This window comes from Eublepharis macularius, chromosome 4 (genome assembly GCF_028583425.1).
Source record: "Eublepharis macularius isolate TG4126 chromosome 4, MPM_Emac_v1.0, whole genome shotgun sequence".
In the NCBI taxonomy this organism is placed as follows: domain Eukaryota; kingdom Metazoa; phylum Chordata; class Lepidosauria; order Squamata; family Eublepharidae; genus Eublepharis; species Eublepharis macularius.
In genome coordinates, this window is record NC_072793.1 from 140,873,188 (window position 1) to 140,888,772 (window position 15,585).

General features: G+C 39.4%; 1 protein-coding gene across 6 annotated transcripts in view; it reads left to right on the forward strand.

Moving 5' to 3' along the window:
• The window catches only part of FOXP1 (forkhead box P1), a 714,752-nt gene that overhangs the window by 663,885 nt on the left and 35,282 nt on the right, over window positions 1–15,585 (forward strand). For 5 of the 6 annotated variants that reach the window (XM_054975302.1, XM_054975306.1, XM_054975303.1 and 2 more), the window contains 4 exons: window positions 634–717; window positions 14,454–14,655; window positions 14,756–14,835; window positions 15,454–15,555. In XM_054975302.1, coding sequence (XP_054831277.1) covers window positions 634–717; window positions 14,454–14,655; window positions 14,756–14,835; window positions 15,454–15,555 — 468 coding nt within the window. The remainder of the gene's footprint in view (window positions 1–633; window positions 718–14,453; window positions 14,656–14,755; window positions 14,836–15,453; window positions 15,556–15,585) is intronic. The other variant, XM_054975305.1, reaches the window with a different exon arrangement.

Below are 15,585 nucleotides of genomic sequence, written 5' to 3' on the forward strand. Positions count from 1 at the left end.
TGTATTTTCCTCTATTTTATGAAATACTGAGGACTAGAAACTTTTTTTTTTGAATGAATGGCTTGTAGAGATGTTTTAAATGAAAGTTGAATCTGTCCAGATGTTTCATAACCTGAGTGGAAAGGCCAGTATACAGATTATATAGCTTGACAGCTGCGGTTGGCAAAAGAAAAAAACACAGAGGAAAGGAGGCATTTTCTAGTTTTCTCTTTAAAACTGAATTTTAAAAAAAAGGATTCTCCTAGCCACCTAACTCTCCTTTATGCTCTATCCTTTGAACATGGATTGGGGTAGAGTCGCCTAGTAAATATGATTCATTGTTGTCTTTTTAGCTGTCGATGCTGCAGTGAACCCACTGGTGCCAGCAGGTCTAGAGCTACTCCAGTCAAAAGCTAATGTGTTTCGCTCTGCAAGAGGCTGATACCCAGCACCCAGAGTTTTGTTTCGCTTCAAAAAAAGAGCCGGATAGCATTTCCAGACCACTGAGGAAATAATAGCAGGCGGGGGGGGGGGGAGATGTTTGTCATATGCCAGCTCCGGTGCCAGGCGCTTCATTTGGAAAAAGAGTACAATTCTGGATTCTGTTCAGCAAAAAAATAACAAGAACTTTCTAAATTCTTTCTCCCTCTTCAGCTGGCAAAAGACAAAGAACGCCTGCAAGCGATGATGACACACCTGCATGTGAAATCGACCGAACCCAAAGCTACCCCTCAGCCTGTAAGTATCTCCGAAGAGAAGAGAGTTTCCCGACAGCCTGTTTTTTGCGTGGCTCATCCATGGCTGCAGCATCCAGCCCAGTCCGTTTAAAATGACCAAAAATGGAAAGAAACCATTTCCCCGTCTGTTTGGCTTGGAATACTAACGGTTTGGTTTTGTGCTTTTTGTATAAAAAATAATCCTCCCCCCACCCCCGAGTTGCTCTTTAAAGCTTACAGGCTCAAAGGCTGGGACTAAGAGCACTTTCCTGAGTTAAATGGAATTTACTTCAGAGTAGATGTGCCTAGGATTGCTTCTAACGTATCTGTAAACCAAGGGAACCCATGCCATACTGACAGTGCAAGCCAATGCAGACTTACTACAGTCTAAGACCACTGATGGGCTTAGACTGGAGTGCTTCTTGTAGATCAACCTTGTGGGGGATGGTAGAGCCAGTAAATATAATGTGAAGACAAACTCATGTTCTGCAAGAACTTGCAAGAGTATTCTCTAAAAGCAGCAGATAGGTTCTCACTGCTGTGATACATCTTTAGCAACTGCACATGTTTTGCATGAGCAGATTAGCATCTTCAGATTTGATTTCACTTTTCTTGTGCAGTGGTCTAACCCAAGTTGTAGAACAGCCTCTGCATGAGTGGAGGAAGCCTTCTGCGTGCAGAAGGATGCCTTTGAATCCACTCCAGTGTACCCTAGCACTTGCTCACCCCTCACCTCAATTTTCACGCATAGATATCTGCAAATTGACTGTGATGAAGGTGATCTTCATTTAATATTTATATAACATCTATAATATAGTAGATAATAATATAGTAGATAAGATGGAACTCTTGAGCTATGGAAGGCATGAAGGAATATGGAATTGGGCACAGTTTGGCTGTTGTGGGTTTTCCGGGCTGTATTGCCGTGGTCTTGGCATTGTAGTTCCTGACGTTTCGCCAGCAGCTGTGGCTGGCATCTTCAGAGGTGTAGCACCAAAAGACAGAGATCTCTCAGTGTGAGCACTGGGCACAGTTTGTTCATCCAGTCAGTTTTTTAGGCTTTTAACAAACTCTTTGAATGCTTGAATCTCTCCTCTATTTTTCACTGTGCAGAGTGAACAGAACTGTGTACGTCATTTAAACAGGTGTATATCCTTCTGCTCCTGATATGTTTACAGTAGGTTATAATACTCCCGGTTGCCTTCACACAGTGTGTTTGTTTATGATAGTAAGGTTAATTTCTTCTGCTTGTAAAAAAAAAGTATGACTTTTTATTGATGACTGAAAGTGTAGAATAGGTCCATCAAGTGCTCTTAGCCATAAGGATGAGTTTTTTTCCATTCTTTATTCCACACTCATGGACCAACGAGTCATAAGCAGAAAAATTCAGTAATTCAAAAGTATAGAATAATACAGTTCAATAATAATTAACCAAATAACCAGAGATACTAAATACAAGGTATAAGATACATCATAAGGAGAAAAAAATCATTTAAAAACCGTAGATTGAAATTTTGTCACAGCAAGAGTTACACTTGGATCAGTATCAGCTAAAAGCTTTATAACTTGTTCTTGTTTTGGAACACGTCCCCATTTCTGAATGTATACTGAGATCTATTTATCTCTGGCAAATTCAGACTTACAGTCAATAAAATGATGCCAAATAGTATTTAGATTCCCTGATTTACAGTCACAAAATCATTCAGAAAGGGGAATCCCTAAGCATATGGCTGAATGAAACCTCCATATTCAGAGACTGTATACACCTAAATACCAGTTGGGAGCAACAACAGGGAAAGATCTGGTCTCTGCATCCTACACATTGGCATCTGGTTATCCCCTGTTGGATTCTGGAGTAGATATACTGTTGGTTTGTTCTTCAGCATTCTTCTTAAGTTCTTAACATGCATGGCGAAAAGTTGGAGAGTACAGTTTTTGATACAGTATGAACATTACAGAAGAATAGTCTTGCAGATGCATAAACTCTGTTTATGCAACAACAGTCTTAGCAAAAAAGGTTAAAGCAAGACATGACACTTTTCAAATATATAAAAGCCTGGTGTAAAATGGAGGAACAGATTGTCTGTTTACAAAGGAAAAGATTGTCTGTTTACAAAGCTCAACTGTTCCTTCCTGTCTTCAAAGGTTTTGCTCCCCTAGGGTTTTCCCTATCTCCCTCTACAGCTATTTATTTCATATGCAACCTGAAAATTAGACATCCTTTTTCTGGGGAAAACAGAGGTGTGCAGAGGATTTAATGATTTTATGTTCACTATCTCTGTAATGTGTTCTGTTTGAGACATTAATTTTTGTCTACCGACTATATCTTGGCAGGCTACCATATTTGCTAGGTTAATAGTCCGACTCCTTTTTTATTTCTATCACCATAAATCAAGCATACACGAGTGTGTGTTTGGTTTATTTACAGAGGGCAGGAAAGCCCAAACAGGTAAACCCGTAGTTTGTCAGCATACTGCTTCACTGCATATTGATTGAAGCCACTTGTGCTACCTATAGATTGGTCACGCTCAATTAGTTTCCACATCATTCAAAGTAAAATCAAATAAAGGCAGTGTACCTTTAAATCTTACAAATTTTAAAATCAAGAAGCAGATCACTCCCTTCATTTGGAATAATCACATGAAGCAATTAGGAATTTTAAAGCATTTGGACAAAAGGAGTAAAATAAATGCAAGGTGTATTAAAGAAAATGCTACGTTTGCTTCTGTCGTTTTAGGGTGTGCTGGACGGATTTTGACAGATGGACTATTTTTAATGTTAGATCAAACATTTCATTAGAATCCTTGATCTTGCTTTACTCTCTGTCTATCTCATTAAGGGCTTTTCTGCAGAATTCATTCCTTTGGAGTGCTGAAAACTCTTTAAGCATCATGTGCCGCCGAGAGGTACCTTCTCCTTGTCGCACTTCAATAGTTTGCAGGCTTTGTGTAAATCCTCTCCACAGCAGTTTCGTTTACTGGTTTTTTAGGGGTTTTTCCTCCTCTCTGAAGCATTGGATGACGTACATGTGATAAACAGAGAGAAGTGCTTTGAAAGAGCTTAGTAGAAGGGTACCAGCTCTCTGTCCTAGAAGCTCCTGCTATAGCACAGTTTGTAGCAGGGAAACTTGCATAATCTGAAATGTCTTGGCTGGTTTTTTTTCTTTTCTTCATTCCACTAAGTGCCTCCCTTCCACTCTTTTTACAGTGTGATGGGAAGGGTTTTTGTATCTATTATACACGTGAGATGAGGCAAAACACAACTTGTTCCCCTCACGTTCTGGCTTAACACTCTCAGGCACATATGAACAGTAGCCCACACGGTAGCTTTGCAAAGAGCCTTACAGGTGGTGGAAAGACAGTTTGAGGGCTCCTTTGTGCCCTCAAAGGGAATATGGTCTCTAGGAAGGGGATATCAAGATAAGGAGTATGCAGCTGGTTTGACCAGTAAGATACTGCTGAGAATCTGGTAATTTTTGTTAATGAGCCCTGGAAATATTATTGGGGGGTATCATAAGAATTGCTAATACAGGCAATAAACAGGAAAAAACAGTAGGAAAAGAAAAAAAAGTGATCGGGGGAGGATGCACTGATTAGTATTAAAAATGTTTTACATTCTGGAAAATTATAGCTTTGATGGGGACCTCCTACTAAATTTATTTTTAACTGCTCTATTGAAAATTCTGTACCACTAGTCAACATTATCTCGCAGTTGCTCAGCATAGTGTTTCTCTATTAAAAGAAATAGGCATGAATATTTTTGACTGAAAAATTAATAGCTTTTGAATTCATACGCAGCAGGTTTTCTTTTGCAAAGAAGTCCAATATCGCTGCACAGCACTTGTATAACCATTTATTTAGAGTCCAAGTCAAACCTTTGACAGCCAGAGCAGCGTTACAAGCCAACATAAAGAACTTCAAGATGTAAACCAACAATAGCCAGTCTGTGTGAGGTTTGCCATTGTCAAATACATAGATTGTTTGGATTAGTTTATGTAAATGTACTGTTGTATTACCCTTTGGGGGGAAAAAAAGATCACATTTGTGTATGAAAAGTGGTTTCGTTCACAGGCAGCATTATAAATTCCTTATCCTTTAACTTACATGTTAGAAGTTTTTTTTTAAAAAAAAATGGTGCCTGACAGGCCTATATTGTGTGACACTCTGTTGTTGGATTGAAACAGCCTTCTTTTCATTTATTGAAATATAGAAAAATTATTATAGATACCATCAGATAAATCAGAAATTATTAAAATGTGTATAGGTGAAGCATTTGAAAATTAATTATAAAATGTAGGAATATAGTGTTTTGCATATTGTGCTTTTCCTGCGAGGGAGGAAAAAGCAGCGGCATCACAGAATGTGTGCTAGACCCTGGTCCTTTTAACTCAGCAGGATAGGACTTTGACTATGGAAGATCTAATGTCCAATGCTGCAGTGTAAAGTATTCTTTATATCCAGTAATTAATTTTTCCTTTCTCCCTTCAACGGATGCAAGGTGTATGTTAGGGATTGAAGGGGTGGGGGTGGGGGTCCATTTTTAAAGGAGAAAGTCGTAGCTGATCCAAACATAGCAATAAAAGTGGAATTCAAAATTGCAGATTTTTAATGACCAACTGGAGAGTTTATTTGGTTTTTTATTATTGAAAGCTTGTAATGTTTATATTAAAATAGTTATAACCAGCTGAAAAAAATGAGAGAACTTTGCCGTACAGTATATGCTGTAGCTAAATACCGTATGGTGTTTGCCATTGGTATTTCACTGGTCTTGACTAGTTACATAAATTAGCACCATATTTTTGTCCTGCTGAACTCTTTGATCAGTTCCTGGTGTTGCACAATGAATCAGGAATCCACCCAGCCATAGAGAGCAGCATCTTGTCAGGTATAATCACAAGAAGAAGCATGTATGAGATTATCTCCTTAAAATAAGTGATCTCTTAGCTGCATTTTGGAGTGCCCATGCGTTTCTTAGCTATCACATATCAGTCACCATGCTTCAGTCCTGTAGAAGTGAATGGAACTGCAAAGAAATACGTAATGAGAACAGTGTGCTTTATTTTTTAAAAAAGTATATATGTGTGTGTGTCATTTGCTAGGGCGAGTGTTTGTGCTAGTGTTTGTGCTATTTGCCAAGGCACGGTACACACACAAGTCAGCACTAAGGAAAATAAAGGATTTAGATGGGGGAAGGCTTGGAGATACGCAGATGTGTGCGAGAGAAAAGAGGAGCAAAGCAAAAAAAAAATCCCTTGACCTGAGGGTAAAATCAAATAGTAAGTGCCTTGTTTAGCAATGTTTAGTAGCTTACTCACTGTGTGAAGAAAAGGCAAAAAATAATTAAGAACATTATAGGGAGGACAACTTTTAGGCAAGATGGACTTGCTCTGCCAGGGGTTTCTGATTTTTTTTAGTATAACTCCTCTAAAACTTCCAGTTCAGGATGGTGCAGGTGACACAATTCAAGGAATTTTATTCTGGCCGATAATAAAAAGTTCTTCTCATGTCTTTGGAGCTATGCTGAGTATATCCTCCTTCCTGACCCTTCTCCTCAAGCCTAGCTTGTTTTCAAGTCCTGACTGGGCCAAAAGGCACCAGCTGTAGGCTTTCTCCCCTTTTTCTTGTCCTGATTGGCTGAGCAGGAGTTCAGTGAACCTTAAAGCACTCTGAAAGCTCTGTAGTCTTGCTTACCTCTATTTGCTGTTATCCTGCTAGTTATGAGACTTGGGATGAGAGCAATAGCCTCAAATGAACTGTGTCAGTCTTTGCTTTCATTAACTTTGGGGGAGACTCAAATGATTTATTGTGTGAGGCCATTGTTCCTCCTTTTGGAAGGCATCCTGAGAAAAGGGAAGAAGCAAAAGGGAGGAGCTGGAGAATTCCATCCGCTGTATTTAAACACACGCCTCAAAAAAAGTTGCTGTAAAGCCTCTTTATTTCTGTGGCACCCAGTTATTAGTGAAGAAACGTTACATCCATCCCCATCAGCACTTTTGTTAGATTTTGTTGTGATCCAGTATTTGCATTTTCTGTAAATTGTTTGTTAGAGTTTGGTTGTGTGACAGAACATTTTATATTCTGATTTTATACTTACTGCAATAGTCATTACATTATTGTCACCCATGTGTGAGCCTAAGGTGACAGAGGGAATCCAGGGCCCACTGTTCTTTCAGATGGCGCAACATAGCTGCAAATTGCTGCTCAGGAAAAAGAGAAGGAATGCATTCTTCTTTCCCTGGCTCAAAAAGAGGTTTTGCATACCTGGCAGTACATCCGTCTTTATGGAGCTGACATAACTGTTGGCTATTTTTTATGTATTTTCCTTTACCCTAACCACAGCAATTAGGATTGTTTTGAAATCCTGTTTTTAGCAACTGTAAAAACAAAGCATTAAAAAAATAGCCTTTTAACTGTGAGGTAATGACTGAGCATTTTAGCTGCTGTAGCTGTATTTTATAGTTTGAAAAATAATGATATGTAGCAATAAAAAGAAATTCACAAATGCAACACACAAAAGCTGTTTTTATATACTGTTTTTCATTAAGTCCCACTCCTCAACTTGCGTTTCCTTAGTGTCCCTGCCAATAACAACACCTGCTAAGTGATTGCTGCCTGCCAAATCCTGTGTTACATACAGTATATATTTCATGGCTAAAGTATTAAATCTAACAACCTAACTCTTGCTCACCTTCAGTGGCTAACAGTCAGTGCCTATCTACCTTCTGAGGTCTAGTTATAACATCTGTTTTAGCCATGATCACAGTGGTAGCATCAATAGTAGAAAAATCAGTGCCCTAAAGCACCACAGATGGCCTCAGTGAAGCATGCATGATTTTTTCCCCCTTAGAACGTGAGAGATTTCCTGGTATATTTGGTTTTTTGTCACAGTTTCCATGCATAGTCTTAATGGAACTCAATGGAAACCATTTTAAATAGACAAGTTTGTATGAGAGATCAGAGGGTACATGTCATCGTCATCATCATCATAACTATGCTTAGTTACTCCTTTTCTAGACAGATTAGTGCCCCAGTCAGAGCGGTGAACAAAGTTAGTGTTATTATTATCCCCACAATACAGCTAGGGAGCTGGGGCTGAGGGGAGTGGCTTACCCAAGGCCACTTGCTGAGCTCATGGCAATGGTGGATTCTAACCAGCAGAGTGCTGATTTTGAAACCCAACCACTTAACCACTGTGCTACAGCAGGAAGCGTGGTAGGGCTGAGGAAGATTCTTGTCCAATAAAATATATACACAGAACAATCTTAGCTTTCTAAAAGATCTGTAGGGAAAGGAGGGATGGTTCAATGGCAGAGCATTTGCTTAGTAGTCAGGCAGCCCCAGGTTTAAACTGCTGCTTTTCCCTTCCTTCCTTGGGGTAAAATAAAAAAGAGTCCAGTAGCACCTTTAAGACATTCCTTGGGGTATGCGTGCACACTTTTTTTTTCAAAGGCAAGAAAGGGGTTGTAACATTGTACATTCTTCCTGCTTTAAAAGCTAGGAAAGGATTAAATGGCTACTTTCCCCTCCCTCCCAGGCATGTTTTGGGCTTTGCCAAAGAGAGAAAAAACCCAAGCGTTTTGCACAGCCCTTTGGAAACAAAGCAGCAGGGAATCTACCAGGAGGGGGTGAAGCATCAGCATTTTAACCCTTTCCTGGCTTAGCTTTAAAAAAAAAAAGAGTGGAACAAGCAGGAAAAAGACTTGTTTTCCCCCAAACTCTGCCACCAGTTGCCTCTCCAGTGGGCACAGGACAGCCCAATCAGCAAATACAGGGGGGATGGGTTCCAACATTGCAACGTTACTCCGCCTGCTCAAAGTTTTTTTTAAAAAGTGTGACATGAATTGCAAAGCCCCCAAAGCCTGAAACTGCCCCAAGACTTCAAAGCCCGTCTAAAATGAAAAACAAGACTCCAAATCAAAACTGCCTCAGACAGTGTGGAATGTGGTGGTGCCATGCCGAAGCCATTGCGATTGCGGCAAATGCTCATAAATGGCAGTTTAAACCATGAGAAAGGGGTCTCAATGGACCAATACTCTGATTTGATTTAAGGCAATTTTGTGTTTTCATGTGGAATTCAAATGGTAGTATTCTAGATCAATGCATGTTGGTTGTACAAACATCCAACTTGTACTCTGCTTGAGGAACAATTCTTCCTCAAGCAGAGTACCAAGTGCTTTTCAGCAACAAAGAATTAGGTTACTTGTTCATTCATGGGTTTCTGCCATAATGCAATGGCAGAATCCAAGCATTCTGATTAAGTACTGAATTGTATAACGATTCTTCACGTAATAACTGAAGATGCCTACTAGGTGCATCTACTTGTTACTGGAACAAACATGAATAGCTAGTTACCAGTAGCTAGTGATGCAGCCTGCCATCCCTCTCATGACACTGGACGAAATAAGCTTGCACCAGCATGTCCAATATAATAATAAGGACTTGGTTGAAACTTGCCTCTATTACCCTGTAGCAAATAATGATACCTCATTAAAATAAATTACCCCAAACTGGAAACTACTTGTATGTCAACTGCCTTTATGAGCAACTTTTAAAAAATCATGGCACATGTTTTTAATACAAAAAGCGAACTCTGAGAAATCATATGGCATTTCCATCAGGAAATGCAACCCTCCCAATACAAGCCCTTCCTGATCTTTGCCCCAGTCTAATCATCTTTGGTGGACATAAAAATAGAATCTAGATGGGCTTTTTCATTGCTAATTGATGACAAAATTACGATTCATCCATTTATAATGAAGATTAATATTTTGAGATTTCAACAAAAATACAATTCATACAGTGGTTATGGTCCAGTTCACAATTAATGTCTGTATTTGAAAACAATGCATTCTCAAATATACTCAGTCTAAATTCTCTGTCACTCTTCTCATTACAGTTATGGCAAAGTATCTGATCAAAGTTTGGGGCACTTAAATATGGGAGATGTTGTCACTGAACAAAAGTTTGCAAAACCAATCTTCGGTACCAAGGAAAGAGACTGACCATTTCATTAACTTGTTGGTTCAGTCTACCAACAGTTGTCTGAGGTGACACATGATGTTACACCAGACTTCTGGCTCCCCCCTTCCCTTTTTCTTCTTTCTTCTCAGACTGCAGTCATGTTTAATTTGGAAACCGGGCTCCTTTGGCAAATTAGCAATTAGAACAATTTTGTGGGAATATGTATATGTGTCATTAGTTTTCCTGCAAATGAATACGGAGAGCAGAGGTCAGGCAGAAATTTTCCACTTGACTGCTGTTCCTCTGTCGAGATTTGGCACTTTGTTTTGGAACGGCCGCAGCTGCTCAAAGCCACAGCCTTCCTCTAGGAACTGTCTTTTAATTAGTTTACCTCGTAGCCATTATTACAAATATTACTCCCCCCCCCCGAAATAAAATTACTGTTTCTACAAAATATTCCAGTGACATCTTGCACCGTTGCACATTGATGGTGAGGTCATTTGAATGCAGCGTTTAATCATTAGATCACCTTCATAAGCATCTCCTAATTAGAGTCCTTACAATACAATTTTATCTGGTAATTAGCTGAGATTGGCTGCTTCCTCTTTAGCTTATTAGTGGCAACCCAGCAGTGGGTGTGAATCCTAGTGTCATTTGTCAAGCCTGTTAAAGGCACCCCCCTCCTCACTTTCTGTGTTTATTTCTACTTGTACTACCTTACACTGAAAAGCCTGCAGAAATTTAACTCAATTCAAATTATTTAACTGGAGAACATTGACCTTTGGGCTCCTCCCCCCCCAGCTTCCGAGTAGAAACAGATTAAATGTTTAAGCTTTTAAACAGTAAAAACAGAATTGAACTCGTTTGAAATTGAGTGGTTTGAACAGTAATGATGAAACAGTATCCGTGATCTTTCCAGCAGGAGAGCCAATCTTACTGAGCCTTGTGCATTGGAAGAGCACTGAAAATTGATTCAGATCTGCTTGTGGATATTGGACTGTTGTTAAAAAAAAAAACACCCACTTTAAGAGTGGAGATAAAATATAGTACATTTAATTCCATAGTGCAGTATCTCCATTGCACTATTGTTATTGTTGCTATGCTTTTTATCATATGTGATGGATGGGTGTCAGAGGGACTTAGCTAAATCGGTGCCAATGTACCTAAATAGAACAACTCAAGGGATCCTATCGGCACGTCCTCTGTGGCATACATTAGTTTTTTAGCATGTTTCTCGTGGTAGGCTTATGCTCTGTGACCATCATTGTATGATATTTCCACCACTCCCAACATAAATCCCTTGTTGGATCAGTCAAGGGTTCGAATTAAGATTTTGTTTCCAAAAATCAGGTCTTGCTAAAGCTGGACCGCTTCTCTAGGCAAAAATTTATTTTGTCACTTTGTGTCACTTTTCTCTGTCTTGGCAACTGTAAGTGTCAACTGTGTTCCATCCTCAGAGGATGTATGTGTGCACGGCTGCTTTCTCCTGCTGCTCCATAACGGAAAACAGTGAGTTGAGGGGAAGGTGTGGAGTAAAAACACATCCAGATCCTGCTTTCCCAAGATTCAAGTGGTGGGGTACAGTTACTTCCTCCTACCCTTTTATAAAGTTGACCCGAAGTAGTATGTCACTTTTTGAACTCTGACATTGTAAGCAGCAGGTTTTATTTATCGATTTAAAATTGTATCCTTTTTTTTCACAAAGGCCTCAAGTTGACTCACAAAAGAAAACGCACCCAGCTGCATCTGTAGTAAAAATAAAAGCAATAAAAGCAAATATTAAAAGGCTAAAACAGCCAGTATTGTATAGTTTTTAGAGTGTTGGAATGGGATGAGAGAGGTCCAGGTTCAAATCCCCGCTCTGCCATCGAAGCTCACATGATAACCTTTGGACAGTCTGCCTCAGGGTTTTTATGAGGACAAAACAGAGTAGAGGGGAACGATGAAAGCTGCTTTGGCTTCCCATTGGGAAGAAAGGTGGATACAACTGAAAATCCAAAATTCTTCCCTCACACATACCCAACAATATAAACTCCAGTTCTGCCTACCCCAAAATACATCACTGAAAAACCTTACTTTTATCTAGTGAGTTGGGTTGAGCAGCCAGGTAGGTGCTTCTGGGGGGCTCCAAGATTTAGACCAGGGAGCCATCTAGTATTCCACAATACTGGCTTTAACATTGCCTTTATGCTTAAGAGCCCTGGGTTTTTTCCCTACCAACTTTCTAGAAGTGAGCGCGATTAGTCTTCCGACGCCTTGAACGCTGGCAGTAGAGTCCTATGTAGAATTTAAGCCCGTGGAAGCCAGCAGGCTTGGAAGGGTGTGACTTTGCTTAGGACAGCACTGTCGTGGAGTTTTTTGGCAATTATCTGTTAATGGGTAGTTATATCTTACATTTTATGGATCTGTTATATGCAGTGCAAACTCTGTTATCCAATATTCATGGGGCATAGGGGATGCTGGTTAATCAGGTGTGCTAAATATTCAAGCTTATTTCTCTGGTCCATCATTATTTGGCAACCAAACCCCACCCCCTTGGCAATGCCATGGTTACTGCACCATTCCTGGCGGGGTCCTTCCCCCTGAGCCATGGAGCTAATCCTATGCAGCAGAAGGATGAGTGGACCAACTTTCTGGGATCTGTCCAACAGAGCTGGCTCCCGAAAGCTCAAGGCAGACTGAAGGGGATGCAGGCACTGGAGGATAATGTAAGTTGGCAGCACTAGCAGTAAAAAGCCCAGGCAGCTGGAGTTGCAGGAGTGGCACGTATTCACCTCTGAAGTCATGGGAGTACAGTGGCTGGAGGGGAGGGAGCTTGCAGTTTGGGTAATGCTGGTTAACTGTGTTTTCTGAATAATCAAGTTCTTGGTATCTTTAGGTTTCTATATTTAATGCTCTTTTTACATGGTAGAGAAAAAATCTAACATTGTTGCTGGGCTAAATCATATTATTCAGGCATTAGTTTGTGCTGTGCTAGAATTATCGCTGTAGGAGTGTGACGGCAATTTCAGATTCAATTCTCTTATTTTTTCCCAAAGAAGAATGTGTACAAGAAATACTTAAAGCATATTTTCATTATAAACTTCTACTGGTTTAATAAGTTCTGCCTGTTTGGTGAGAGCGGAGAATTCCTTGCCTCTACCTCCTTCACAGTTCTATAATTCTAAGGGTTCCTATCAATGAGAGAAAGACTGTTAGGTAGAGACAGCCATACTTCTGAAGTGCTACCATAATGTTTCCCGGCCTTTAAAACTTCACTCCTTAACATGAAAACTGCATGATTCGTCGTACCTTAGGAGGAACAGATGCGAAGAAGGACAGGGTTTGTTGTGAATAGAGTATTTTAAAGGAGTAATTTCCTCATTCTAGGGTGAAAGCACTCTTGAAATTCCTTAAGCAGCTATTTGAAAGTTGCTGGCTTGATACCGACATCATAAAGCTGGGGATAGTGCAAAAAACAGAAACCCAAATAATCAAAGGACAGGCTAAAGAAGTTGGAGGTCTTCAGCACCCTCCCCCAAAAGATGACAGGACAGAGGTTTATGAAATTATACATGATGTGAGGGAAGTAGATAGTTTTCTTCCCCCCAAATAAAATACTCAGAGCTACGAAATGAAGCTGAGAGCCAGAAGAGTAAAGATGGGCAAAATAATTTATTTTTTTCTAACACAGTTAACAATTAACTTGGGGAAGTGATGGTCATTAGCTTAGTTGGCTTTAAAAAGGGGTTGAACATATTGATGGAGACTAGGCCTCTCAGTAGCTAGGATGACTAAATACAAGTTTCATGTACAGAGCCCTTTGAATGCCAGATGCTAGAGGATAGCAACTTGTGAGGATATGGCCTTTGGGCATGTGCTTATGGCCCTTCCTGGATATCATATTAGCTGCTGGAGGAAACAGAATGGAGGACTAAATGGAGCATTGATGTAGTGCAATAGTGCTCTTGCATTCTTCTGACATTAAAGCTCAGTATTCTAAAAGGACACTTTTCAGTGAAGGATGAGTTGATTCACCATTTTAGATTGCGACAGTCAGAATTAAATATTATTAGTTTCTGTGTGCTAGAAGTCTGATAAAAGATTAATGTAAAAATCTATTGTTTGAGATCTGGGAACTAAATATTTATTTTGCATATCAAGTTTTTTCACTTTTTAAAAATGCAACGAGTACTGTTGTATGTTGGTGTATTTTAAATAGATTCATTTAGAGAATGCAGTCTTATTTAAAGGTGAAAGAAATACTTTGCTTTGTACATATGGGTAGAACGGGAGAAGTTTATAAAATATTGTCATACATATTATACATATACTAATTACTATTGTTATACTAAAGGTGAAATTACTTGCAACCCATGTATTATTTCAATATCCCTGTAAAGATGGTTTCAGGTAGGTGGCTGTGTTAATGTTGATCTGCAGTGGAACAGCAAGATTTGAGTCCTGTGGCACCTTAGAGGCCAACAAGATTTTCAGAGGTTAAGCTTTTGAGAGTCAAAGCTCTCTAATGTGAAGAAGAGAGCTTTGACTCTCGAAAACTTATGCCCTGAAAATCTTGTTGGTCTCTAAGGTGTGCCGCAAGACTCAAATCTTCCTGTAAATGTGGTCAGCATTATTTTACCCATATTGCAGATTGAAGTTGGGAGATAATATCAAGTCTAAGGTCATGGCTTAAGTGACATTAGAACCTAGAGGCTTCCTGGCTTATAGTTCACATTCCTAACTATTATAGCATACAAAAAGAATTTGTGGAAAAAAAATTTTTAAATTAAATTTGCTTCTTTTTCTGTTTTTGTAGCTAAATCTTGTATCTAGCGTCACACTTTCAAAGACTGCATCGGAGGCTTCTCCACAGAGCTTACCTCATACCCCAACCACCCCAACGGCACCCATCACTCCTGTCAGCCAGGGACCTTCTGTCATCACTACCACAAGCATCCACAGCGTTGGGCCTATCCGAAGGCGGTACTCTGACAAATACAACGTCCCCATCTCTTCAGGTAACTGGCTAGATGGGAAAGACAAAAGGCTTAGTGTTCCTGTATATTTTTTTCATGAACTGCTGACTGGTAATACAAGGATTCTGGTACTTTCATTTAGCAGATATTGCGCAGAACCAAGAATTCTACAAGAATGCGGAAGTCAGGCCACCCTTTACATATGCATCCTTAATTAGACAGGTAAGCAAGACCATCGGGAACAGCAGACTGATATTCAGCATTGTATCCATATGTGTGCATTCTATAGAGTGAAGAGAGCAAAAGCCTTTAGTGTGCAAGCATGCTGAAGCCTTTTCTATAAGTTTTTCCCCCTCCCCAACTGCAATACATATAGCATAATTGCTTTTGATTAAGTATTACAATACGATGTGATTATTAGGAAATTCATTTCACACAACACTGAAAATGAGCCTGTTTAAAGATGGCAAGTCAATTATCACAAGCTACAGTAATCTCTGATCCCTAGAATTAATCTGAGCTCAAAATAATTACTAAGCTTTAATCAGCTAGTGAAATGTTTTGCATTTCTCTTTGATTCTGCTTTATGAATGACTAATAAATTAATATTTCTGTAAGGAAACAGAAATAAAACTCAAAACAATTAGATAATTCCATTTTGAAATTTGCCATTGAACTATTAAATGCAACCATTAATCTTAGATCAGAGTGTGAAGTCTTCCTTTGGATTTTATGTTCAGAATCACATTTTTTTTATTTATTCAAACACATCTGCAAGTGTGTGTATTTGTTTTTTTCATTTAGTCTTAAGATCATCACTGTATTTTAATTGCTTTTCAGGCCATTCTTGAATCTCCAGAAAAGCAGCTAACACTAAATGAAATCTACAATTGGTTCACACGAATGTTTGCCTACTTCAGACGGAACGCAGCCACATGGAAGGTATGCCGTATTACTATGTATGCCTATTGC